The 25,307-nt window shown below is 39.9% G+C and overlaps 1 protein-coding gene across 1 annotated transcript; it reads left to right on the top strand.

Annotated features, from left to right (window-relative positions):
- The first annotated feature begins 462 nt into the window (after window positions 1-462).
- SLC10A6 (solute carrier family 10 member 6) lies at window positions 463-24,518 on the top strand. The gene is made up of 6 exons (XM_045820272.1): window positions 463-839; window positions 14,342-14,460; window positions 16,400-16,488; window positions 18,839-19,014; window positions 21,509-21,666; window positions 23,083-24,518. The coding sequence occupies exons 1-6, from the start codon at window positions 463-465 to the stop codon at window positions 23,295-23,297; spliced, it is 1,134 nt and encodes a 377-aa protein (XP_045676228.1). The 3' UTR covers window positions 23,298-24,518.
- The last annotated feature ends 789 nt before the right edge of the window (window positions 24,519-25,307 follow it).

Here is a 25,307-nt window from a genome sequence, read left to right as displayed (position 1 = left end):
GGCTTAATTGCCTTTGTTTATTTTCCTGAAATTAGCCCCTTTCTCTCCAAAACATTGCATCCTGGCTCTTAGAAATCCCCATGGAATTTGGAGAAATTATGTCTTGGCATCCACCCCACTTTCCTGGAACACACAATGGGATGTTGACGACATCGCTGATCACTCCACTTGACAAGTTTGCTTGTCTCATTTCACTTTAATATTCAGTGGTGAGTAAAAACAGAAGTGGAAAGCCTTACTTACCACATGCCGTTTATTATACACGTCATGACCATATTTGCTTTTATAATGCCAGTCGTAAAGAAATTGATCAGATGAGGATGAATCATCTGACTGGCCAATAGTTATTGGAGTGATTCTCCACGCGTGACTTTGTTGCATTATTACAAAATGAGACAGGATAGACCTGCCCAGTCATCTCGGCAGATGTTCATTTGTAATGCTGCCTAAGGAGATGAGGAGATGGAAGTGAATTGTTCCAGCAGCTCAGCCTGCCCTGCCAACAGTTCAGAGGAGGAGCAGCCAGTGGGGCTGCCGGCACCTGAGAACCTGAAACTTGTTTTCACAGTGGTGTCAGTCTTGATGATGGGCCTGCTCATGTTCTCACTGGGGTGCTCTGTGGAGATCAGGAAGCTGTGGCTGCACATCAAGAGACCCTGGGGCATTGCTGTGGGATTGCTCTGCCAGTTTGGTCTCATGCCTCTTACAGCTTATCTTCTGGCCACCAGCTTCTCTCTGAAGCCTGTGCAAGCTACTGTTGTTCTCATCATGGGCTGCTGCCCAGGTGGAACCATTTCTAACATCTTCACCTTCTGGGTTGAAGGAGATATGGATCTCAGGTAAGTTACACTGCTTATTCTTCCCCGATAGCACTTTGCCTGGGAGTGGGAGGTAACTGACACTTTTCGTGTTGAAAGCTCAGCCAGTTTTTAGGTGGAGAATTGAGTAGGCAATATATTTTTTTAAGATTTTATTTATTTATTTTTAGAGAGGGAAGGGAGGGAGGCAGAGAGAGAGAGAGAAACATCAATGTGCGGTTGCTGGGGGTCATGGCCTGCAACCCAGGGAATCGAACCTGCGACACATTGGTTTGCAGCCCATGTTCAATCCACTGAGCTACACCAGCCAGGGCTTGAAATATTTTATACAGACTTGTTCAGTCCTGGAAGGACTTTCCTTTCTGAGCTCAAAATTGACTTTGCTGTGATTGTCCTTTGACGGCAACTACTTTTCTGAGTGATGGGGTTTGGGTTATATGTGATAGTGGAAGCAGGTCCCTTCCTCACCCAACAGCCCTTCCTAGGCACGAACTCATTCTCACCCTCACTGGCAGCCTTAACAAGAGGCTTCACAATCTCCCAGGACATAGGCTGAGAATCCCTGGAAGCCAGTGACAGTGGTTTGGAAGCAGTTGTGGTGATGGTAGTGGTGGTGGTGGTGGTAGTGATGGTGGCAGTGGCGGCGGTGGCAGCATACCCAGAGTGAGGCCCTTGTGGCTCTAATCAGCAAGTGTTGCCTGTACACCTACGTCATGGTGGACTGAATGAAGGAGTTTCGGGTTATGTGATAGACATATCCTGTTTCAAGTGCTGGTGGTAGCCTATTGAGTTGACTTGGAGAGCAACATAAAGACTTATGATTAAAAGCGTTCTTTCTTGTTGCTTTTCACATCCTTAACATTCATGAGAAGACTCTCATTCCTTTTATTTAAGCCAGTGACCTTATTTCCAGTTATGTGTGGACAAATACCTCTAGGAGACATTAGGCTTTATCACTCATTTATGTGTTAATGAGGGTAAGTTAACCACATCTTGTGATGGGATCAAAAGAGAGCATTTAGGAAAGAATAGAGGAGTCACAGTTGGAAAAATGAAAGAGCTAAAAACAGTGGTCTTTCTAGATTCTTTGCTTACTGATGAACAAACTGTTTTATGTCCTGAGCAGGGAGAGAACTACTTCTAAATTTAAAACTTTGTTTGATGTGTATGTCATTTAGCTGAGATTTATTATTTGATGAACGAGTGAGTCAGAGGTGCTGACAGTGCTCGGGCTGCGAGTGGACGTTAGTGAGTCAGCTGCAGGTATGGGTTTCTGGTTCCCGGCATGTGCTGAATGTGTAACACATGGAGCATATTTCACCTGTAAATGTTAATGGGTGCAGACCAACGATTAATTTTAATCGGCAATGTTTTTACTTACCAACTTATCAGAGATTTGAAAAGAATCACTTGATACATTGCTCATTAAAAATAAGCCCCACTGATATGCATTGTTAATTCAAATTCAATAAAGATGATCATTAATATAATAATTGGGAAATGATAAATATTCTTTATACAAAGTCCATATGTCATCCATAAATTCTGGGATCTTAATGTTTTGGACAGAAAAAGGAAACATTATTGACTACCTTGGTAGACATGCAGTAGATGCTTTCATGTATTCTCTTACTCTTTCTTTTTTTACAAGTCATCATCTCCAAGACAATGTAAGTTCTCATCATTGACCCCTTTCTCTCCTTGGTTCTCGTAATAACCTGGTCCATGAGCTTTTATTATGCTGAATTTTACAGTTGAGAAAATTGTGACTCAGATGGGGTAAATGGTTGCCAAATGCTACAAATGAGTATGGCAGAATGCAGATTTGACTTCACATCTGTTTCTCATCAGGCTACATGTAGTTAAGGTACTTTCTTGCATGCCACTCGCCAACACACTAGATCTTCTGTTCTGAATAGGCAGGTCAGTCTTTTTCCAGTGTTCTCAACCACTTCTGCTCTGGAAAGAGAACATTTATTACCTTCATTTCTTTATTAACCAACATTGTAATAAAAACACCAAAGAGTAGAAAGTCTGTAAAAGATAAAGCTCATTTTACTTCTCTTAATTAGCTTTAACTGTGGTCAAATTATTTAACTGATAAGCCTCATTTCCTCATTTTTAAAATGAGGTTAAAATTACTTACTCCTCACATTGCTATATTTTAAGGAGAAAATATATATACATAATGCCAGGCACATAGTGGGTGTGAAATAAATATTAGCTACTCTATCATTCTTTAAAATTTTGATTTTGAGTCTTAAAACAAAGCAAAAACAAGCAAAAAATCCCCTGTAAGAAAATGGAAACTAAATATTAGATTTTCAAAAGCTTATAGATACAAGAGTAATAAAATTTTAAATCTCAGCAAAATTGCAAAAAGGAGAAAATTCAGTGTTATTAAATGAAATAACATCCAAATTCCTTATGTTTCTTTCCACTTGATTACCAACAAAAATAACTTTCCAGCAAAACTGAGTATATTGTTATAGACAGAAGTTCCAAATGCTGGATAAAATTCAGCTTCATTTTACAAATGAGGAAGTTGAGATCTGGCTCCCTGTAGATGACCCTAAACATGGTTTTCATGCCTTAACTCTGTATCCATTTAACGACTTGCAGTTCTCCACGCATTCTCCCCATGCGGGGCATTTCAGAAGCAACTCATTTGAACCAGTTTCTGCACTTTCGAGTATTTGATCATGCCCCCAGTCATTTTCCCGGTCATCTGGGCTCATCATCTTAGCATTCTTTGGTGACTCCCTTCGTTCTTGACCTTGGTCACTCAGTCTGCTGTTTAAACCTGTGGCCCACTCTCTTGCATTTCACCCATAGCTATTATTTTCAATCTCTCCCCACTGCCGTCACCTCAGGTAAGGCCCTCACAATTTCTTTCTTGGCATTTGCATTATCTTTACAATGTCCTCTCCACCTTCAGTGTCTCCATCATGGTTTGTAGTAAGTGGATAAGGCAGGCTATGGTCTCTGCCTGTATTTAAATCCTGGCTTGGGACCTTTTTTTCTGTAACTCTAAGCCATAGTACTTTCTTTGTAGTATTGTAAGGAGAAAATGAACAGTGTGATACATATAAAGGCTTCTCAACACCTACTAAACTTGGTAGAAACTAAGCCAGGTCTAACCTACTTCTCAAGGTTTATTTCCCATTGACCCTTTAGGCACAAGTGGTCTATAGTTTAATGGGATAGTCACTATTCTCCAAACACACTGCACACTTCCTATCTTCTTTTTGCCCACGTTGTTCCCACAGTCTAGAAAGCCAACTGGCCTGATTCTATCCCAAATCAAATTGTTTCCCTCATTGTAACTGTCCCAGAAAGCAATTGACCCACATATACGGGCAACCTAAGAAATTATCCTGCCTATGTACTGAGCTCAGCTGAACTTGCAGGGCTCTCTCACATATTTGTGGACTGGTTAGATGTAGACTGGTCTTAGCTGGCCTCAGCTGGGACATCTGGGCTCTTTTCCACATGGTCTCTCATTCTCCAGCAGGCTAACCTAAACCTAATCACATAATAGTGGTGGGGTTTAGAAAAAAGAAGCTTACAAGACCTCTGGAGACCTGGGCTCGAAACCAGTTTATCATTATTTTCATTGCATTCCATTGACCAATGCAAATTTCACAGCCAGCCCAGATTCAAGGAATGGAGGAGTATGGTAGATTCTGCCTCTTGATGGGGTCAGCTGCAAAGTCACACTGCAGAGGACATGAATAAGAGAGGGGTGAACATTTGGGAACATTTTTGCAATCTACTAAGGATGGGCAGAATTCTTGCCTTTAAGGGCAGGGCGTGAAAACTAAGATCCGGCAGTACAGTGTAGTCGTTAAGTGCACCACTCTGGAACCAGTAAGTAGATCTGTCACTACTGGGTCAGAACTGGGTCTTCTTGGTAGATTATGTAAATTCTTTATGCCACAGTTTCCTCACTTAAAACATGACCTACCTTGTGGGTTGTTGTGGGGATTGAGTGAGTTAATGTATATAAAGTGCTTAGAATCTCACCTGGCACAAAATGCTGTTTGAGTCAGTATTCGTATGTGGAGCAGGCAAGAGCACTGGCGTAGGGGTCTGGGTTTAGTCTCTGCCCAAAGGGCTATGTGCCTTTCAGCAATTCCCTCTCTGGATGTCATCTCCTTTGTGAAATCAGTGGGTTAGACTGTCTGAGGCTATTTTTTTCTCTGATGGTAAAATACACATAACATAAAATTTACTATTTTAACATTTTTGAATAAATAGTTCAATGGCATTAAGTACATTCACACAATTGTACAATGATCACCACCATCTATCTCTAGAACTTTTTCATCTTCCCAAACTGAGACTCTATTCCTTAAGCAATAACTCCCCCTTGCCTTCAGAACCCACCATTCTACTTACCATCTCTATGATTTTGACTACTTTAGGTGTCTCCTGTAAGTGAAATCATAAAATATTTGTCTTTTTGTGTCTTGCTCATTTCACTTAGCATACATAATGTCTTCAAAATGCATCAACGTTGTTGCATGTCAGAATTTCCTGTATTTAAAAGACTGAATAATCACTGTATGTACGTGTCACATTTTGTTGCCCATTCTCCTGTCCATGGACACTTGGGTTGTTTCCACCTTCTGGCTGTTGTGAATGATGCTGCTATGGACTTGGGTGTGTAAATATCTGTTGGAGTCCTGCTTTCAGTTCTTTTGGGTATCAACTAGAAGTGTTAAGTTTTAAGTATCTTGTGACAATAGGAAAAGAAAAGCAAATTATAATGTCTAAGTGTTCCCCTCTCTCACCCTCATTTTGAATGTTTCTCCTGAAAATATTTGACAGAGATGCCTCTTCTCTCTGTCCCCATAGCACCAAATCTATAATTTTTCTTGTCATCTATTGGAAAGCCTTGCAACAGTTAGGCTGCTTATCTGCCTCACCCACTAGGTCTGTAAGGTCCTTGAGGGCTTGCTCACCTCTGCTTGCTCAGTGGCAATCTGGTGGTGGTAGGTGCTGCATAATCATTGAGTGACTGACTGAAGGGAAGTTTCTGACTGCCTGTGTGTGTCATGAAAACTTCTCTTGACATGAGATGAGTTTACTGGTGCAACTCAATGTTTGCAACTCAAAGTTTGATGACATTTGGAATATGAGGTCCATTTTTCCCCTGTGGATGTATTTGTGTCCTCAGCTACAGAGAAAGGATTCTGACCACTGGTGGAGGTGGAGCTGGAGGGGTTCAGTGACCTTTGAACTTTAAAGACTTTTGGTTCTTCAGCAGAGACTCTGGAAATAGGACCTCAGATTCTTCACGTTTTCTGACGTGATCTGGTGGAGAACTGAATATCATTTTAAGATACAGAACTTAAATTGAATCCATGTGACTTTGTGTAAGTTTCTGTAACTCTCTGTACCTTAGTTTCCTGGTCTGTACAATGGAAATAATACCTACACATAGGGTTATTGTATATATGAAAAGAGAAAATGTATCTAAAAGCATGAGGTATGATATTTAGCAGTTAGTGTTCAATAAATGCTAGTTATTATTTTTGAGGGGAAACAAATAGGAGTAATGTGTATTTGGGGACAGAAAACCTGACCTTGAACTGTTTTCTAGGGCCAGGTCTGTTGACCTGATCTTATAGCATATTCCATTTTCATCTGCTATCCAGATAATTAATTTTTTTTCAGTGGGGGAAATAAGTATATATACTTTCATAGTTTTTGAAGTTCAGAGTTTCTGATTTTATTGGTTTAAAACTAAAACATCTTAATAATTTAAGTCCCAACTGCAAAATGATGTACATATTGACACTACATTTTAACATAATGTGCATGTGTATATTTATATAATATTTATTTATATATATTTATATACAATCTCCATGTTTTAAGGGAGGTTCAGGACTAATTTCTCCAGATTTACTGAGTCTGTCTCATTATTTATTCTCTATAATTGTTTGGGAATGGTGATGACATTCTTAATGGAAGTGAAATTTTGCTATATCAAAGTCAGATTTTTGCAACAATTTATATGTGAACAGCAGAGAAACCCAGTTCATCGTGTCCTCTGTTTATACTATGTTGGAATTTCATGGCAGCAAAACAAAAGATGTGACCTTCCACTGTACGCACACATGTCCACTGTGTGCTTTTCTAGTTTTGTTGTCATTTGTAACATTTGGTGGAGCACTGGGATCATCTGTCACCATCTTTGACCTTTTCCATGAGCATCATGGGCTTGAACGATTGTGTACAGGAGGCGGCAGTAACTTACGTAATCAAGGATATAGGATCAGTCTGATGGAAATCTCACACTCTCCACAGTCATGAATCTTACCTCTGCTATATGAGCCAAAGCCATGTTTGGGGAAAATGCTGTGTAAGTTCTTTAAAAGTTCAGGAGTAAAACAATGTAATAGGGAATTCTTTACAAGACTTGGTTAAATGAAGAGCCAAGGAATGTAGCATTATCACAGACTAAGCATTTACAAAAGCTTCCCAGATACATTCTTCTGAGCCACACACTCTTCATGGATACAGAGGTTTGAGAACTGCTTTTTTTCCTTCATCTGCTGTCTAGCTAGGAGGGCATCTTGCTCAGAGTAAGCGTTCTCAGTAGGATAAAATGATTTTAAATTTCATATGGAATAAAATATATGCTAGAACTGCTAAGACAAGTTTGAAGAGAAAAACATGTAAAACACAGTAATTTAAACAATTTGGTATTTGTTAAGCAAAAAAGAACATTTTGAATAAACTTGAACATTTAATGCCTAATGAGGTTGGCAGTTCAAGTTAGTGGAAAATTGTTTATTTAGTAAATAGTATTGACACACTTGCCTCTCATAGAAAACAATAGATTAATTTCATTCCTTATACCACATGTAATGCATGTTTTAGATGAGTTAAAAATATAAATAGAACAATATCAACCTATAAAAAAGTAAAAAGTGGGGGCAATATTTGAATAACCTTAGGATACGGGGAAATCTTTAACAAGACAAAAAAGTCAGAAGCCATAAAAAATGGGCCAATTTGACTCTCTTGGGGTTAATTATTTATTATGGCAAAAGCCATAGTAAACCCATGTGACTTCATATAAGTTTCTGAAACTTATAATAATATACAAGAAGCTTAGAAAAGATATTTGTATTACACATGATGATATGTACCCTAGTTTTAGAAGAGCTTCTGTAAGTTGAGAAAAGAAAAAAATTAGACAACCAAGACTGTTTTCTTTTTTTAAGATTTTATTTATTTTTTAAAAGAGGGGAAGAGAAAGAGAGAGAGAGAGAGAGAGAGAGAGAAACATCAGTGTGTGGTTACCTCTTGTGTGTCCCCCACTGGGGACCTGGCCTGCAACCCAGGCATGTGCCCTGACTGGGAATCAAACTGATGACCCTTTGGTTCCCAGGTCTGTGCTCAGTCCACTGAGGCACACCAGCCAGGGCAAGATTGTTCTTTAAAGTATATTTTATTGATTATGCTATTACAGTTGTCCCAATATTTTCAGCCTTTGCCACCACCACCCAGGGTCCCCCTTCCCTCCAGAAACCCCCCTGTTTTAGTTCATTTCCATGAGTTGTGCATGTAAGTTCTTTGGCTCCTCCATTTCCTATACTATTCTTAACACTCCCCTGTCTATTTTGCCCCTACCAATTATGGTTCTTAATCCCTGTATGTTTTTCCCCATTCTCCCTCTTTCCCATCCCAGCTGATAACCCTTCAAATGATCTCCATATCTATGATTCTGTTCCTGTTCTAGTTGTTCACTTAGTTTGGTTTTTAGATTCAGTTGATGGTTGTGAGTTTGTTGTTATGTTAATGTTCATAGTTTTGATCTTCTTTTATTAAATAAGTCCCTTTAACATTTCATATAATAATGGCTTGGTGATGATGAACTCCTTTAGATTTATCTTGTCTGGGAAGCACTTTACCTGCCCTTCCATTCTAAATGATAGCTTTGCTAGATAGAGTGAGTTAGGTTGTAGGTCTTTGCCTTTCATCACTTTGAATACTTCTTGCCAGTCCCTTCTAACCTGCAAAGTTTCTTTTGAGAAATCAGCTGATAGTTTTATGGGAACTCATTTGTAGGTAACTCTCTGCTTTTCATATTCTCTCTTTATCTTTAAACTTTAATTATTTTGTGTTTTAATTTGTTTTTAATTATTTTGTGTTTGCATTTTAATCAAAATGTAAACACCCAGATGTGTCTGGGTGTGGTCCTCTTTGAGTTCAACTTGCTTGGGATTCTCTGTGCTTCCTGGACTTGTATGTGTATTTCCTTTGCCACATTAGGGAAGTTTTCTTTCATTATTTTTTCAAACATGTTTTCAATTTCTTGCTCTTCCTCTTCTCCTTCCAGCATCTCTGTGATTTAGATGTTGACACTTTTGGAGGTGTCCCAGAGTCTTCTTATGATATCCTCATTTTTTTTTTTAATTCTTGTTTCTTCATTCTGTTCTGGTTGATTGTTTTTTTTCTCCCTTATGTTCCAAATTGTTGATTTGAACACTAGCTTCCTTCTGTTCACTGTTGGTTCCCTGTGGATTTCTCTTTATTTTACTTAGTGTAACCTTCATTTCTTCTCTTATGCTTTTGCCGTACTCAATGAGTTCTCTGAGCATCCTGATCACCAGTGATAGGTTGGATATCTCTGTTTCGCTTGGTTCTTTTTCTGGGGTTTCGTTGTTCTTTCATTTGGGCCATATTTCTTTGTCTCCTCAATTTGGCAGTCTCCCTATGTTTGTTTCTTTGTATTAGGTAGAACTGCTTTGACTCCTGTCTTAGTGTGCCTGTTAAGTTGTAAGGTTTAGGTATTTGCCAGGGTGGTGCAAACTACTTCACCACTTTGTATCTCTGTGTAGAAGGAAGACTTGGAGAGAGGGCAATGCTACTGCCTGGCTGCTGGAGGCTTGCTCAGCACTTGCTCTGTTTCCAGTCACTTCACCCCCTTCCCTTATGTGACTGGCACCCCTTCAGCTGCTGCCTCATTGGTGGTTCCCAGAGTGGGTGGGTTTTTATATGTTCTAGATTGTGTGGGTACTTTAAATGGTCTCTTGACAGACTAGCAGTTTATTCTGCCACCCCAACCCCCACTGGTTTTTACAGCCAGAAGTTATGGGGCTTTATTTCTTGGTGCTGGACCCCTGGGCTGTGTGGTATGGCCTGGGGCTGGGATCACTTACTCCCAAGTTATCCCTCCTGATTTTTATCCAACACACGAGAATGTGGGACCACCTGTTCTGCCAGCCACTGTGACTGCCACCTTGCCCCCACCACCTTGCCACTGACACACTGCGTCCTCTCTGCCCCAGCTCCCTGTCTCCACCCTCCCTACCCATCTGGATGAATATGGCTTATTTAACTCCTTGGTTGTCAGACTTTCATAGTTAGATTTTCTGGCAGTTCTGGGTGATTTTTGTTTTGAGGTTAGTTGTAATTCTTCTTGTGGTGTGCAAGGAGGAAAAGTGTGTCTACCTATGCTTCCATTTTGGCCAGGAAGTTAGCAAGACTGTCTGGAGAGGACCTCTAAGAGGCCAGCAAACATGAAAGAAAATATGACTTCATTGAAACTGTGTGTAACAAAATAACAGCAAAATGCATTGTTGCATAAGAGTATTCTCATTAAAATCAAAAGGAACTGGTCACATCCAGTGTAGGCAAGATTGTGAAATGCAACAGTCTTTTTGGAAAATAATCTGGTACTATCTTATAATTAAAAACAGAATTTTGACATAGTAATTCCAATTTTAGAAATCTATTCCATAGAAATAAAAGAATAATTTCAAATGAAATATGTAAAAGAATGTTTATTACAACATTGTTTATAATGGAAAAACACTCAAAGCAATTTATTCATCATTAACAAGGTTGACTGAAGAAATTATGGTGTGTTTATATTATGGTATACTATACAATTTTTTAAAATAATGAGCTTAAGCTGTATTTGTTGTCCTGAAAGGGCACCTATGATATTAAGATGAGACAAAAAAAAGTAACCAAGTTGCAGAGTGATGTGTATTATTTGATTACTTCAAAAAGAGAAAAACAGAGAATAAAGCTCTATTCATTGAATGAACATGTAAGAAACAGGACTGCTTAATGGAAAAATAAAAGAGGGGAAGGAATGTATACAAATACTTGCAAATTATCTAAGTTTAGATTTCTGAAAAGCTGATTTTTAAAATGTTACTCACATTTGTACTTGGAAGAGCAAGATTTTAGTTATGTTTTAACAGAAAGTCTCTGTTCCTCTGGATTGCGATAGAGGTGACTACCATTGAGTTCAGTGTAAAGGGGTCATGTCGCAAAGATTTTCAAGACTCTGATGCAGTCATATGGCCCATGAGGAAGGCAGAGAGAACATTTTCCTGGCACCAGTGTATTGGCATTCTGGTTCATCCTTTGATCCACGTGTTTATCCAGCAAGGATATAATGAGCTTCTTCAATGCTTTGTAGTAGGAGGCTATGCCAGGTTCCAGGGCTGGGGAGGTCACTAAGGCCCTTGCCCCTCTCACAGCTCACAGTCTGGGTCATGTCGACAGGTACACAGCTCTTGTGCAGAGTACGGTATGTGTGCAGCAGGTGAGGTAATGTGATAAAAGTGTGTCCAGATGGCGGTGGTGGCCATCCCCTAAGAGTGAACACTTGAAGAGCAGATAGGTGGTACACAGCAGTGCTGAGGGTGGGCATGCCCACGGCTGGCCAGGGTCGGCCAGGAACTGCTTTAGATGCCCCCACAGTCTGTGCATAATGCTTGATGCAGGGCAAAGCCCACCCCAGTACGATATGACAGAGAAAACCTCACCTAACCAGACTGGTAGCAACACTGCACTGTTCCCTACAAGGTTGGAAGTGACACTTATTTTTATTATAGAAAACTTCAAATATATATAAAAGTAGACAGATTAGCATAGTGAACCGTCTGTATACTTCACCCAGCTTCAGCAGTTACCAACGTCTGATCAGCTCATTTCATCTCCCCACTCACCCAGTGGATTATGTTGAGGCAAACTCCAGCTATTACTTTACCTGTAAATATTTCAGTATTTATGATAGATTGCAAAGTATGGCCAAAAGTCCTTCCATTCTCATATGTACCTTCTGTTGCAATGTAATAAGGCTGGTCCACCCATCTGGGAGTTAGGGGGCACATATTTCCCTACTGCTTGAGTCTGGGCTTGGCAGCTGACTTTCTCTGACCAACAGAATGAGGCAGAAGCAATACCATGTGTCTTCCAAGCAGAAGCTTCAAGGGGCCTTGCAGTTCCTGGTTTCACTCTCTGGAATGCTGCTGCCCAGAGACTGCTGGGTAATAAGATGTATTGAATATGTATCTTATAACTTATTGTTTTCACAGCACATCTTTAGGATAGGTTCCCAGATAAGCAGTTGCAGGCTAGAAGGTCAAATGCATGTATAATTTTGCTAAATGTTGCCAAATCTCTCCAGGAGTATCCATTTTGCCTTTTTTATCTGCCATGAATGAGAGTGCAGAAAGATTATATTCAACATCATTGAAGTGAAATAAATCCTGCTTGGCTGAGACTATAATAAACATTCTTCTGATAGAAAATATCAAAGTAAACATAGATTGTTTTATAAGCAGGGAAATTAGATGGAAAGGTTTGTGATGTATGTTATGAGGAAGAATGGCACGGGACCCCAGGCCCAATGATGAAGTGCTGGAGGACCCTCGTTTCCTCCGCAGCAGACCTCAGCCCTGCAGAGGGTCTCCTTTCTCTTCCTGGTGTGTGTGTGTGTTGGGGGGCGGTGCTCCACCTCCTGGTTTCTCAGCCATCTGTGCCATGGGCCAGACTGGGCCCAGGCTATGTGTAAGGCAGTCTGGCGTGGGAACTTAACAGTGTATACTGGAATGTTCACAGACTCTCGGGGCCTGGTGTTGAAATGAATGAAGTCTTACTTCACCCCTGGGTTGTGTTGTGTGGTGTGTTATTTGCCTCAGCTCGTCAGGTAAAGCAGCATGCATGGTGTCCGTAAACAGTGTGTACGTGTATAAACACATTGTGTAATTTTTTCAACAATTTAAAGATAAAATATTTAGTTGGCCTGGAGGATATCTCATTTCCACTTACCTCACTTCCCCTAATTTTTCTGATGTATTCTTTCACTGGTTCCATCACCCAGATATGGAGAGAAAACAACTCGGGGAGTTGGCAATGGGGGAGGGAGATGGAAAGGGTCAATTTGGGGTGGAGACCCATAAAATTGGGGGAAAGTTGGATGGTTCTGAATCGACTTCTTGGGTTCTCATCCTCCCTGATCTCTTGCTGCCATTTTGCCTTTCGTTGGAACCTCTTGGTTCTTCTCTTTTGTGGAATGTACCTCCTGGCTCTCTACCACGTCTCTGTCTGAGCTTTCCCTATGCCACGCGCTCTTCTCTCTCTTCCCAGGTCAGAGCAGGGGCCCCTCCCAAAACTCAGCGCCCCAGTTCCTCATCTCTCATTATACATGCTTATGTATTTTATGTATGTATACTCATATATGCTTATGCATTTTAATGTGTAACCAAGTGATTTTCTCCAACTAAAATAAAGACTAAAAAATAAGACCTTACATATTTGGAAAAATAAAAACAATATATTATAAATTTATGGAGCAATAACTTATTTCATGCAGTATAATAAAACTACAGTAATCAAGATAACATTCAGTCATAAAAGGACTGAACTACTGATACATGCTAAAACATGGCTGAACCTTGAAAACTTGCCATGTGAAAGAAGCCAGACACACACATAATTGAACTTATGAGAAATGTCCAGAATAGGCAATCCTATAAAGACAGAAAGTAGATTGATCATTGGTTGCCAGAGTCTGGGGAAAGAAGGGAATGGGGAGTGACTACTAATGGGGAGCGTTTTTTTTAAGATTTTATTTATTTACTTTCAGAAAGAGGGGAGGGGAGGGAGAAAGGGAGGGAGAAAGAGAGGGAGAGAAACATCAATGTGTGGCTGCCTTTCCCATGCCCCTTACTGAGGACCTGATCTACTACTCAGGCATGTGCCCTGACTGGGAATTGAACTGGCAACCTTTTGGTTGGCATTCAGTCCACTGAGCCACACTAGCCAGGGTGGGGTGCATTTTTTTGTTGTTGTTTGATTTATTTTTTGATAAAGATATTCTGGAAATAGGTGTTGTTTTTGCACAATCTTGTGAATATATTAAAAATGCTTTAAAAGATGAATTTTATGGTCTATAAATCATCTCAATAGAAAAGAACTGGATATGGAAAAAATCCTTATTACTGTCACTAGCAAAATATTTAGGACAAGTATATCCTCAAGTAAATAAGGGTTAATAGATGGATGTCAAAAACTGCTGGAAATCTTTTTGTAGACCACAAATGCAGCCATCATTTATTGAATAACAAGATAGGAGTAAGCTTCAAGTAAGTTACCCCATGTCATCTCTAAGATGTTGTGTTTGGGGTGGCTTTAGGTGTGGGACTAACTTCTTCATCTCAAGCTCTCCTTCTTACACGTTATTTTAATTTTACTTTCAGCATCAGTATGACGGCCTGCTCCACAGTGGCTGCCCTGGGAATGATGCCACTCTGCCTCTATCTCTACACCTTGTCCTGGAATCTTGAGCAGAATTTCACTATTCCATATCGGACCATAGGTGTGTATGAGCTTGTGAAATGAAATAGGAGCAAGAATGGTGATAGTGAGAATACTGGCTATTGTTTACTCCTGCCTCCTTTATGCAGGGGCATTTATGTTATCTGATTTAATTCTCTGAACAACCCTACAATACAGATTCTATTCCTAGTTCCATTTCCTAGATTTTCAGGATCAGAGAGGTTAAATAACTTGGCCAACATCATGCAGCTGGTAAGGGCAAACCTAGAATTCTGATTCAGGAATCTGTCTGCAAAGTCCAAGCTCTTAACTCCTACGAGAGTTCACTTTTTTTTTTTTTCCCCTAGTCACTGCAAAGCAGTGTTTTGTTTTTTTCACTTTATTTATTTATTTTTTTTAAAGGTTTTATTTATTTATTTTTAGAGAGGGAAGGGAGGGGGGGAGAGAGAGAGAGAGAAACATCAATGTGCGGTTGCTGGGGGTTATGGCCTGCAACCCCGGAATGTACCCTGGCTGGGAATCGAACCTGGGACACTTTGGTTCCCAGCCCGTGCTCAATCCACTGAGGTACGCCAGCCAGGGCTGAGAGTTCACTTTTAAAAATAAAGCCAGAAAACTTCATTATTTTTTTAAAATTATGTAACTTACTATAAAGCAGTTGGACTCATTATGACCAGAAGGTTAGCTAGATCACAGTGGCTCCAATGAGACCTTAGTCCCCACAGCTCCACCCTTCACATCACCCACAAGCCCTGGCTTCTTCACTGATCAACAAAAGTGGTTCCTATTGGTTATTGTTTTTATCTTTATATTTCTTAATTGTTGTTCAGGTACAGTTGTCTCCATTTTCACCCCACCATCCCTGATGCCTATTGATTATTAAAGTCTATCTACATGTCACAACTTTTACTCATATCTTGTTCTTTATCTCCTTTGCTGAATATTATTTATTAAACTCTGTCCTTTTCCTAGAGATCTCTGTGGACTCACTAGACTCAGAAGAAAAACATGGTGAAATTATCTGCCTGTTCTAATTCTAGTTTGGTCAGGAATTTTGGAGAACTGGTAGAACCTTTGTTCTGTGATTCTTGAAACTCTAAAGTGTCAATCTGGAGTCTCAAGTAAGCACCTGGAGGGCTTACAGCCCATGGGCTGTATGTCAAAACCACAACTATGGCTATCTCCTGATAACAGCTGGAGACCATTCAATTTGTAAAATTTGAGAAAAATCTTCATGATTGCATGCAGCCTTTTCTGTGCCTAAATATCAGTAAATTACTTGATATAGTCTGTTTTAATGGCATTCTAAAAGGTAGTCACAAATAATTAAAATCCAAAATATTAGAAGCAATTTATATAGCTTTGGAGCTAGTATTGCAGGCATTTGGCCCCACTGAAAAACCAGAGTGTGCGGACGCCGTGGGCAAGCTGGCCCCTGCTCCACTGACCCTGTTGTCAACGCCTGTATTCACTTGGGTTACATAAAAGGCATTTTTTCCTACCTGCTTTAGGGTTACTAGCCACACATGGAGAATATGAGACATTGCTTTGGTATGTTCAACAAATGCTCTTTTTAATGTCTGAAACAGGTATTCTTATTTTGTGAAGCTAATGAACCATTGGCTTCAAATAAGGAATAACAGCTATGGTTGTAGAGGGTGAGCCCATACGTAGAAACAAAGAATATCATAGATTAAAAAGGGTCCTCCTGTTTTCTGACCTTTTAATTTCCAGTTGTCTCTGAAATTCCACGTGATTGTCAGAGGGATTCTGAGAGAAGTGATGGACCAAGGGTGGTAGCATTCAGTAGTGTCATATACCATTCAAAAACTGTCTTCCAAAGATTAAAAAAAGTTGGAGGAGGATGCAGAAAACAATGCAGCTGTAATTATAGCTTTTATCTAATTGAAGTAGAAATAGCTGAGGACTGGCATTAAGGTGAGGCAGGGTACCCTCTGACAGATTTTCCTTCTGTTCAGGAATTTCCATTTTGTGCCTGACCATTCCTGTGGCCTTTGGTGTCTATGTGAATTATAGGTGGACAAAACAATCCAAAATCATCCTCAAGGTAAGCAGCCCCACCTGCCGTGAGCACACCCTCAGACTCAGAGACCTGACAAGCATATGGAGCAATGACTGGAACAAATGAGCCAGTCAAATACAGTCCCACACCCAGCAATTTTCCTTACATGGCCTACATTTTAGATCCAACTGCCATATGTTCTCTGCTTCTCTAAGCCTTGCTGTCACTCCCATAGATCCATAAACCGGGGGTTATGACACCCTGGAAATTGTGGGACTCTTGCTGAGTGACAGAAAATCTAAAGCCTGTGTGTGGTTGGAGAGAAACCAGGGTTCATCCATTCCCAGGGCTTCACATAGGGGCTCTCAAGGTGAAAGCCGTTCAGGTGTGCGTGAAATGGCACCCAGTGTTCAGGGAGTAGAGCAGGGTGAAGGGCTGTCTCATGTCTTATTTTTAAATGGCTTTTAAAAATACCTAGCTTGAGAGAAGACAATCTCAACAGGAGTGTTAATCTCCTGGGTTGCTTTCTAATTTCGCAATTACATATTGTTTTAGAAGATAGAGGATTGTATTATGTGCTACTTTCATGAAGAGTTTTAAGAAATGTTTTAGTTATTTTTACATTTATAAAGAAATAAACATTTGGGGCTGATTGGAGGCTCAGCAAATACATCTGAGTTTGTTTGAGTTTGGGGTTTATGGTTTGGTTTGGTTTAAGCTCTTGCTGCTTGGCTCCACCTGACAGAACATGGCCACTCACTTGCCTGCATAAATGGTGCTGCTTTCCCTTTGGGACAAGACTGAACGACTCCCACTGTTCCTCCACAGAGACGAGACGAGGAATGTGAGAAAGGGGTGGGGGAGGAGCAGACAGAGCAGTTGGGCACAGAACGCTGGAGGAGGCTTCCAGGTTGTGCATTTGGACTACAAATGTCACTTTGTTATTTCAGTCAGAGAAAATTTCCAGTGTGGTAGTTTATAGTCACAATTTTGTCTGTAAAACAAGAGAAGAAAATATGTTCATGGGAACCTCTTACTTTTCAAGTACTCTACCTTTGATTATTTTCCTTAAAGGGCATCTAACAACAAAAAAACATTATTTTTGGTGTTTCCAGATCCTCTGATAGCCTGTCAGTGCCAATGGAGAAATCAGATGCATTTTCTGTATGTCAGTTTTATTATCTGTAAGGAGCAGTTTTAAAATCCCTTTCCTTTGTCTATTCCATGGGATTTGTGGCAAACGATATTTAACAATATGCATAAATATTCTAGAGCACCTTAGAAAAAAGAAAGGATAACTTAATCATTATTTTGGTATATCTTCAATTTCTGTTCTTAATCCTCCTTTAAGTTGAGATTGATCCATTTTCTAAAGAAATTGCTTTTGGTGAATTTTAAACTTTTAAATCCATTTTTTTTGGTAGAAAGATGCAGAGGGATTTTTATAATCAGAAATCTTTGTGTGTTCCAGCATCTTCCTGTGAGGTGGGAGCCGAGTCTGTCCTTGTATCTGGGCAGTAAAAATTACCCTCAGAACACATCCATGGTACACTGAGTTGTTTTTGTTTTGTTTTGGTTACCTGTGACTACCTTCTTCCACTCTCAGAATCATTTCAAATCAAAGTTGATACTGTAACTAGATGCATATTTTTCTGTCTACATGGCATGAATAGGAGCTTGCCAAGATCCTGATTCTCTCCCAACATTCTAGGTCTTGCTTCTTTTTCATCTGATCTAAAACTCAAACCACTGGAATTTTTTTTGTTGTTGATTTTTTTTGTTTCTGCTAAGCAACAAAAGAAAGAAACACTATTCATTTGAGAGAGGATAGAGGTAATTGTCAGCACCTCTCATATTCATTAATTAGCTTGTCCAGTGAAGAATGGGTAAGTTTCATCTGGAGGCAAGAAGGGCAAGGATCAAAGCAGTAAGAAGCCACTGGTGGTTGAAGGGTGGTGGGAAGAAGGGGGATAGCCAGGTAGGGCAGATCTCAGACAAGAGGTTACCAGTGAGGTGTCTAAGAGGTGTATGTAAGGGTGTCGGATGCTTTGTCAGATTTCACTTATTTTACAAATGTCCTATCCAAGAAAAATACTACTAACCCTCCTGCCCTCCTGGCCAAACCCTCTACTTGAAGGGAAAAGATACTGGTCATGCAACAAGAAGACTTAGATCTGTGCTGACCTTTACCAGTTTCTAGTGTAGCCAAGCCACTTGATCATGGTTGGCCTCAGGTTTATTTTCTGTGAGATGAGATTGGATCCAGTGGTCTCTAAGTCCTCTCTTTGTCCTAAAATTTCTAGATTCCAAGACGTTAGAGTGGTGACAGACTTTGCATTGTAGAACATAAAGACCATGATGTTTATGTGTACTTATTTTTATTGGTTTGCTTTAGACTGGGGCCATCGCTGGTGGGGTACTCCTTTTGGCTGTTGTAGTTGCTGGTTTGGTGCTGGCGAAAGACTCTTGGAATCCAGACACCACCCTGCTGACCATCAGTTTCATCTTCCCTTCGATTGGCTATGTCACGGGCTTTCTGCTGGCACTTCTCACCCACCACTCTTGGCCGAGGTACAGTTAAATCACCCATAACCTTTGTTGAGAAGGATAAATTAAACACATGGCCACTGGTAACTTTGCTACCTGGCTGTGTCAGGAAACACTAAGAGTTTTGACTTACAAGGTGGATGGAACAGAACAGCCCATCGAAAAGGTGGTGAAAAGATCATAGTCATTCTTTATGTAAATGAAGCAAAGATCAAACTGATGGAGGTTGTAATCTGTGAAAGTAGGATTGGGGTGTTAATACCACTTGTAATTTGGACACATTTCCCTTCGTATTTTAGTAAATAGGAGAGACGAGGTGGTTTCACTAAATACAGAGACCATTCTATGACACAAGCAAGTTTGAGAGATTAAATATATATGCATTATTTGTGCCAATTTCTCAAAAAGTGCTAACTATTAAGGGCAAGAAGAGAAAGGGCAAACTTGAGAAATAAAGTAGAAATTTACCTTAAATATTATCATTACAAGTTGGGGAATAGAATTTATAAATGCTGCAAAATATTGAAAATGATAATATTCCACATTATTGGAACAGATGAGGTGAGCATTAGTTTATACTGTGGGGGTAACAAATTGGCATGAACTCTCTAAAAGACAAGTTCTATCAATAACCATATAAATATTTGTAATTAACTCAGTGGTTTTACTTCTAGAGCTCTGTCCTGAAGCTGTCAGATAGACAGATGTTGATATGTAAGGATGTTAATTGCAGTGTTATTCATACATGTAAAAATAGAAATAATTTAAATATTTTGTAATACAGATATTTAATTTTTGATGTGCCTATGAAATGGAATATAGTGAATCAATTTTAATGCTTTTGGAAAATACTTAAGAAATAAATTTTAGTTAAAAAAGAATGGAAAACAGTGTCCATTTTCAGTGCCATCTTGTAGAAGGAAGGAAAAGAATTTTATGCATGGAAAAATACTAGAAGAAATATGCTAATAGTGTTTGAGTAGTGGGATTAAGACTAATTTTAGATGCCTAATATTTTTTGGTATATTTTTGATGTTTTTCATTATGTATTACTTTTAACATAGAAGAAGAATTATTGAAGAAAAGTAAACTATGCAGTTCAATTCCAAAGGTGGAGTTTGGGAATTTTAAAACTAGCTTTATGCTGTTTCCAATTCACTTGGAAACATGTAGATCATACCAAGTACTGGATGGGGCTCCACCAAGACTAATCTCATTTACTTACTATGCCTGAGAGATAGATATTATCAGTGCCCTCATTTTGCAGATGAGCAAACCTTTCAGAGAAGTTAGGTAACTTGACCAAGTGCCTGAAGCCAGAATGTTGTAGTTGGACCTGGATCTGTTTCCGAAGTGAGGAGTAGGACTGTTGAGTGGTTGAAATATAATTGAATCTGGAGAGAAAGTATTCCTATAGAGAAGTGTAGTCAACATTTTTGTTTTTTACACAGCTCGTGGCTTAAGAAGGATCAGGACTGAGATACACATTTGCCCAGTGAATGGTCTAGGTGTGAGGTCCAGCCTAGCAGCTTAATCATATCATGTTATTGATGCGGGTCTGAAAGAAGTCAGGGTAGTCCGAAGAAAGCATAGGAAGCAATAGCATAACTAGACACAAAAGAAGAGTCACAGAACTTGTCCTACACCAGTGACGACATTTCCGTTCCCACATCACACACCCACATTCCAATCCAGCTTGCACAGAGATGCTGGTTTACCTTCTGAAGCACTTCTCTCCTCTTCACTTCCATCTATAAAAAACCTGAAGCCTCCCTTTGTGGACTGGAGACAACTGAAACTGTTTCCACCCAGCCCCTGAGGTCCTGCCTGTGTCTTCCTCCTTTCTTTTCCTCTTGCCTTTTCTTTTTCAAGTGAGGTTTATTTTATTTTATTTTTTTGCAATTAGGAAACTAATAAAATATAGGAAAGTGGAAAAAACTTTCCTGTATTTTCCTAGACCTTTCACCAAAGAAACCACTTCAGACATTTGTTTTTTATTAAAGGCTTACTTTCAAGTGTTGTTTAGCCTATACTGTTTCGTACCTCTAACTCGACTCTCCCTTCTCATCTCCTCCAAGCCCCTAGCCCACACAGGCTGGCTTCAGCCCGTGCAATGCCTCTGAACAGGCCAAGCTCATACCTGTCCCCAGACCTTTAATGTCAACTTTGTCCCACATTAAATGCCTCTTTCCTGCCCTCTTTCCATCCTTTAATCCTGCTCTTCCTCTGTGAAGCCTTCCCTAACCATTGATGCCCCTTTTCTAAATTTCTACAGCATCTGCTGGTGTTACTGAGCTTTTCCTGTGTGTGTCTCTTGACTTTTCAATCAGATTCCCAGGGCAGGGTTCATAGGGCTCTACTCCCAAGTGCCTCTCAGGAGACTGCCCAAAGCATAGGCACTCAGCAAATAAATAGACCTTGATAGTGGCCTAAGCTCATAGCTGACATTGCTATTTGTAAGAGAACATTTAATAGTCCTTATTGCTAGGATGTGACTTTTGAAAAAAAATTACTGTAGGTGCAGGACAATTTCCTTAGAAACTGGAGCTCAGAATATTCAGATGTGCATCACCATGCTCCAGTTGTCTTTCACCGCTGAGCAGATGGTCCAGATGATTAGCTTCCCCTTGGCCTATGGACTCTTCCAGATGGTGGATGGAATTCTCATTGTTGCAGGTGGGTAGAGCCCCCATTGGATGGATACACTTGACTGAAAATTGTTGACCCAACTTACCAACTCCTTTTTCAGTCCAAAAATTCACATGCTGCTCTTGTGATACATTTTTAGCCTGACAGTTTTGGGAAAAGTGCATAAACAAGATCCTTTGCCACAAAGTGGAAGTTTCACAGAAAAATATTTAAAAACTAGGGGAAATTAAGCTTACAATTATAAATGAGTATGCTTCACAGAAGACAGTGCAGTATCAGCACTTCAATTTCAGGACTTGGTCAGTCTCCACGAGCCATCATTTATCTCAAAACTGACATTTACTGTGTTTCAGCAAGAGCCAAATGTCAAGTTATTTCACAGTGTTTTTGTGACTAAGAGTTGTGCTGAATAGCTGTGACATATTTTTCAACTATGAAGTATAATACACAAGTATTGAAATTAATTGTATATAGGTATACATATGTGTATGTGTATATATACAGGGTGAGGCAAAAGTAGGTTTACAGTTGTTCATATGGAAAATAATACCATAATTAATAATAATACAAGAATAAACTCTTTTGTGTACTCACAACTGTAAACCTATTGTACTTTGGCCCCACCCTGTATGCTTACCTATCCATACAGCCAAATATACATCATTTTGGAGTCAATCACTATGTAGATTCACAGGAGGTAAATTAAAAAAAAATATGTGTGTATATATCGTGGGGATTGATTGTGGGAGTGGGGGGTGGGCTGGGGGAAGGAGGACAAAAAGGAAAAATTGGGACAGCTCTAATAGAATAACTATAAAAAGTTAAAAAGAAAATCACAGAATAGGTATAAGAAAGAAATTCCCATTGATGAGACATATAAAAAATACATACATAGATGGGTAGATATGAACAAACACATATGTATATTAATTTTGGGCCACAGTCATTTTTATTGCCAGGGAACAGGCTCTGAGTAAGTCTCAGTGATTGCTGATATAACTGATTATATACAGATTACTGATATAACAATCAATGTCAGGAACACTTGTGGTTTAACTTTCCCACAAGACAAGAGACGATGAGGGAAGGGACATTCATTCCCAGCTGCACTCCAGAAGCCAGAGGATTGTCACGCTTATTGGCAGCACTCCACAGGAGGTGACTGAATAAATGGATGAACGAGTGGATGAGCTGTCAGTGACCTGATGACTGTCTCATTCCCAAAAGGTCCATTCCAGATAGAAACCAGCATTTTGATACACTGAATTGTTTTGTTTCAGGGTTTCTTCTCGTTTTCCTTGCCCCCTCCTTTTTTTCCTGTGTGTTTATACATATATGACCCAGTGCAAACATACTCCCAAAGTATTGACCAGCGCACAAGGCCACTAAATTATTGTCCTTACTAAAGTGATTTTTTAAATACTTGCATGTTTTAACATCTAGCATATCAGATATACAAGAGGAGACTGAAGAATAAACACAGGAAAAGGAATCCACATGGTGCAGAAGGCTGCCATAACAAGAAATCCACCTTTCTCAAAGAGGCCAGTGCTTTCTTGGAGGTGAATGAAGAAGTTGCAGTAACTCCTGGGTCACCAGAGCCTATGGATTCCCACATGACTCTTGAATCAACAGGCCACATCTCTTCATGTGCATAGTAGGGGCTTGCTGCCTGACTGGATGTTGACTTCCTCCACAACCAGTAAAGAGAGTGCAGAGCTGATGCATGGGTCTCATTGGCAGGGCCTGTGGGAATAATTATATTTTTGTGTGGCTTGTAATCATCAGGATACACTTTTGAGAAGGTACTCTGCCTATTTCAGGGAGTCCTTCTGCGGTTCACACAACATTTACCAGCTGCTGTGTCTTTGTCTTCCCGTGCAGTAAAGAGTGATACTCGTTGTTGTGTGATGTCATCCTCAAGTGGACTTCAAATCTCACAAGGGTAGCGACTCTGCATAGAGCATCTCATACTTCAGGGCAAGGACAGAGTCTGAGCCCACTTGACTTTGGGAAGGTCCTTTGGAACATTGGCGAGGAAGCCTACAACCCTTATTAAAAATGGGGCCTTTTCCAAAGTGATTCAAGTCTTCTTGGATCATAGGTGTAATTTAAAGGCAATTTAACAAACACTGAGGTTAAAAGGTGAATGTCCCATATCTTCACTCCCCAGTGATAGGCACATGTATAGCCTCCTGATTTTTGTTTACACATTGTATAACTTTTAAAATATTGGGATCATCCCACTTACACTGTTTTGTAAGTCACTTAATGACACGTCTGGAGCATCTTTACACGTCAGTCTGTGTTGACCTACCTCCTTCTTCAGAACAGCGGCTTGGAGGAAGGATTTCACTGCATGGAAGGGCTCATTTGTTTAACCATTCCTTACTCATGGACATTTAGTTAGCTTTCAACTTATTGGCATTGCAATGCTGCTGCAAACACCCCTGCCCTTCTGCAAGTATTTCTGTAGGTCACTTCCTGCAGTGTGGATTGCCAAGCTGATTGCACATGGGACGCTGGCCGATTGCTCCTGGTTACGCTGTGTGCATTCCATTGCCTGGGAGGAACTGGGTTGCCGCAGTTGCACCATCTAAAGGATGATCGATTTTGATTTGTGAGCATTTTTAAAATTATGAGTAAAGTATTTTTTATGACCACTTGCTTATTCTCTTGCCTACTTTTCTGTTGTATTTTTCCTTTTTGATTGATAAATTTTAACACATATGGATGGTAACTCTTTGTCCTGCTTGTCAACATTCTACCTACTCTTTTATCTTCTGTTATTTTATAATGTCTATTGCTGTACAATAATTTTATATTTTTTACATACTAAGCCATATTAGTCTTTACAAAACTGTTTATCCTCGATACTTGTCTAGTGTTAGAATATTTATATTTTTAAGTGGATAGTGAATTGTGAAAGGACTCCATTTGCGCATGTATTTTGCCCTTTTCCAGGGAGTTCTTTCTGGGGGTCCCCACAGTGTGGGTACTGGCTGCAGTGTGTGCAGCCTGGCATTGTGGGACCCGTCCTCCTCCTCCATTCTTATATTAAAAATATTTCTCATATAATTTTGCTTACTTTTATGGACTAAATATGTACATATTTTATTCTATCCTGAATTAATTTTTCTGTATGGTGTGTTAAGAATCTGATTGTCCCAACACCACATACTGAGTCATTCATTTTTTCTTTGCTGGTTTGAAATGCCACATTGATCACCTAACTTCCTATACAATGTGTTTTTGTCGGGACTCCATTTGGTTCCACTTTCTTTTATTCTTTTATTTTTCACAACAAATATTTATTATTAGTTAAGCCATGATTCAGGATCCCAGGGTGGGATGTGCTCATGTGCCCCTTAACCTTCCTGGGAGAAAGATGGAGGACAGAGGAGAGGCGGGGTGCAGACAGTGCAGATCTTCCCAGGGAATGTGCCTTCTGCCCAGCGGTCATCCCAGGCCACACCCAGGATATGGAGCAAAGGGACTTGTACCCACGCCAGTACCCTTCGTGCACGGAGACATCGCCCCCATTAGCAGACACATTGTTCCTGACACAATGTATAGGAAGTTAGGTGATAAATGTCATTGCCTTGTCACAGCGGGGAAAGTCCAGGTTGTTCTGCCGACAGTTCCTGGTTCTTGATTTTGGTCTGGAT

This window comes from Phyllostomus hastatus, unplaced genomic scaffold (assembly GCF_019186645.2).
Source record: "Phyllostomus hastatus isolate PE091 unplaced genomic scaffold, TTU_PhHast_1.1 phas_scaffold_39, whole genome shotgun sequence".
NCBI classification, from domain to species: domain Eukaryota; kingdom Metazoa; phylum Chordata; class Mammalia; order Chiroptera; family Phyllostomidae; genus Phyllostomus; species Phyllostomus hastatus.
This window is presented reverse-complemented; position numbering and strand designations above follow the sequence as displayed.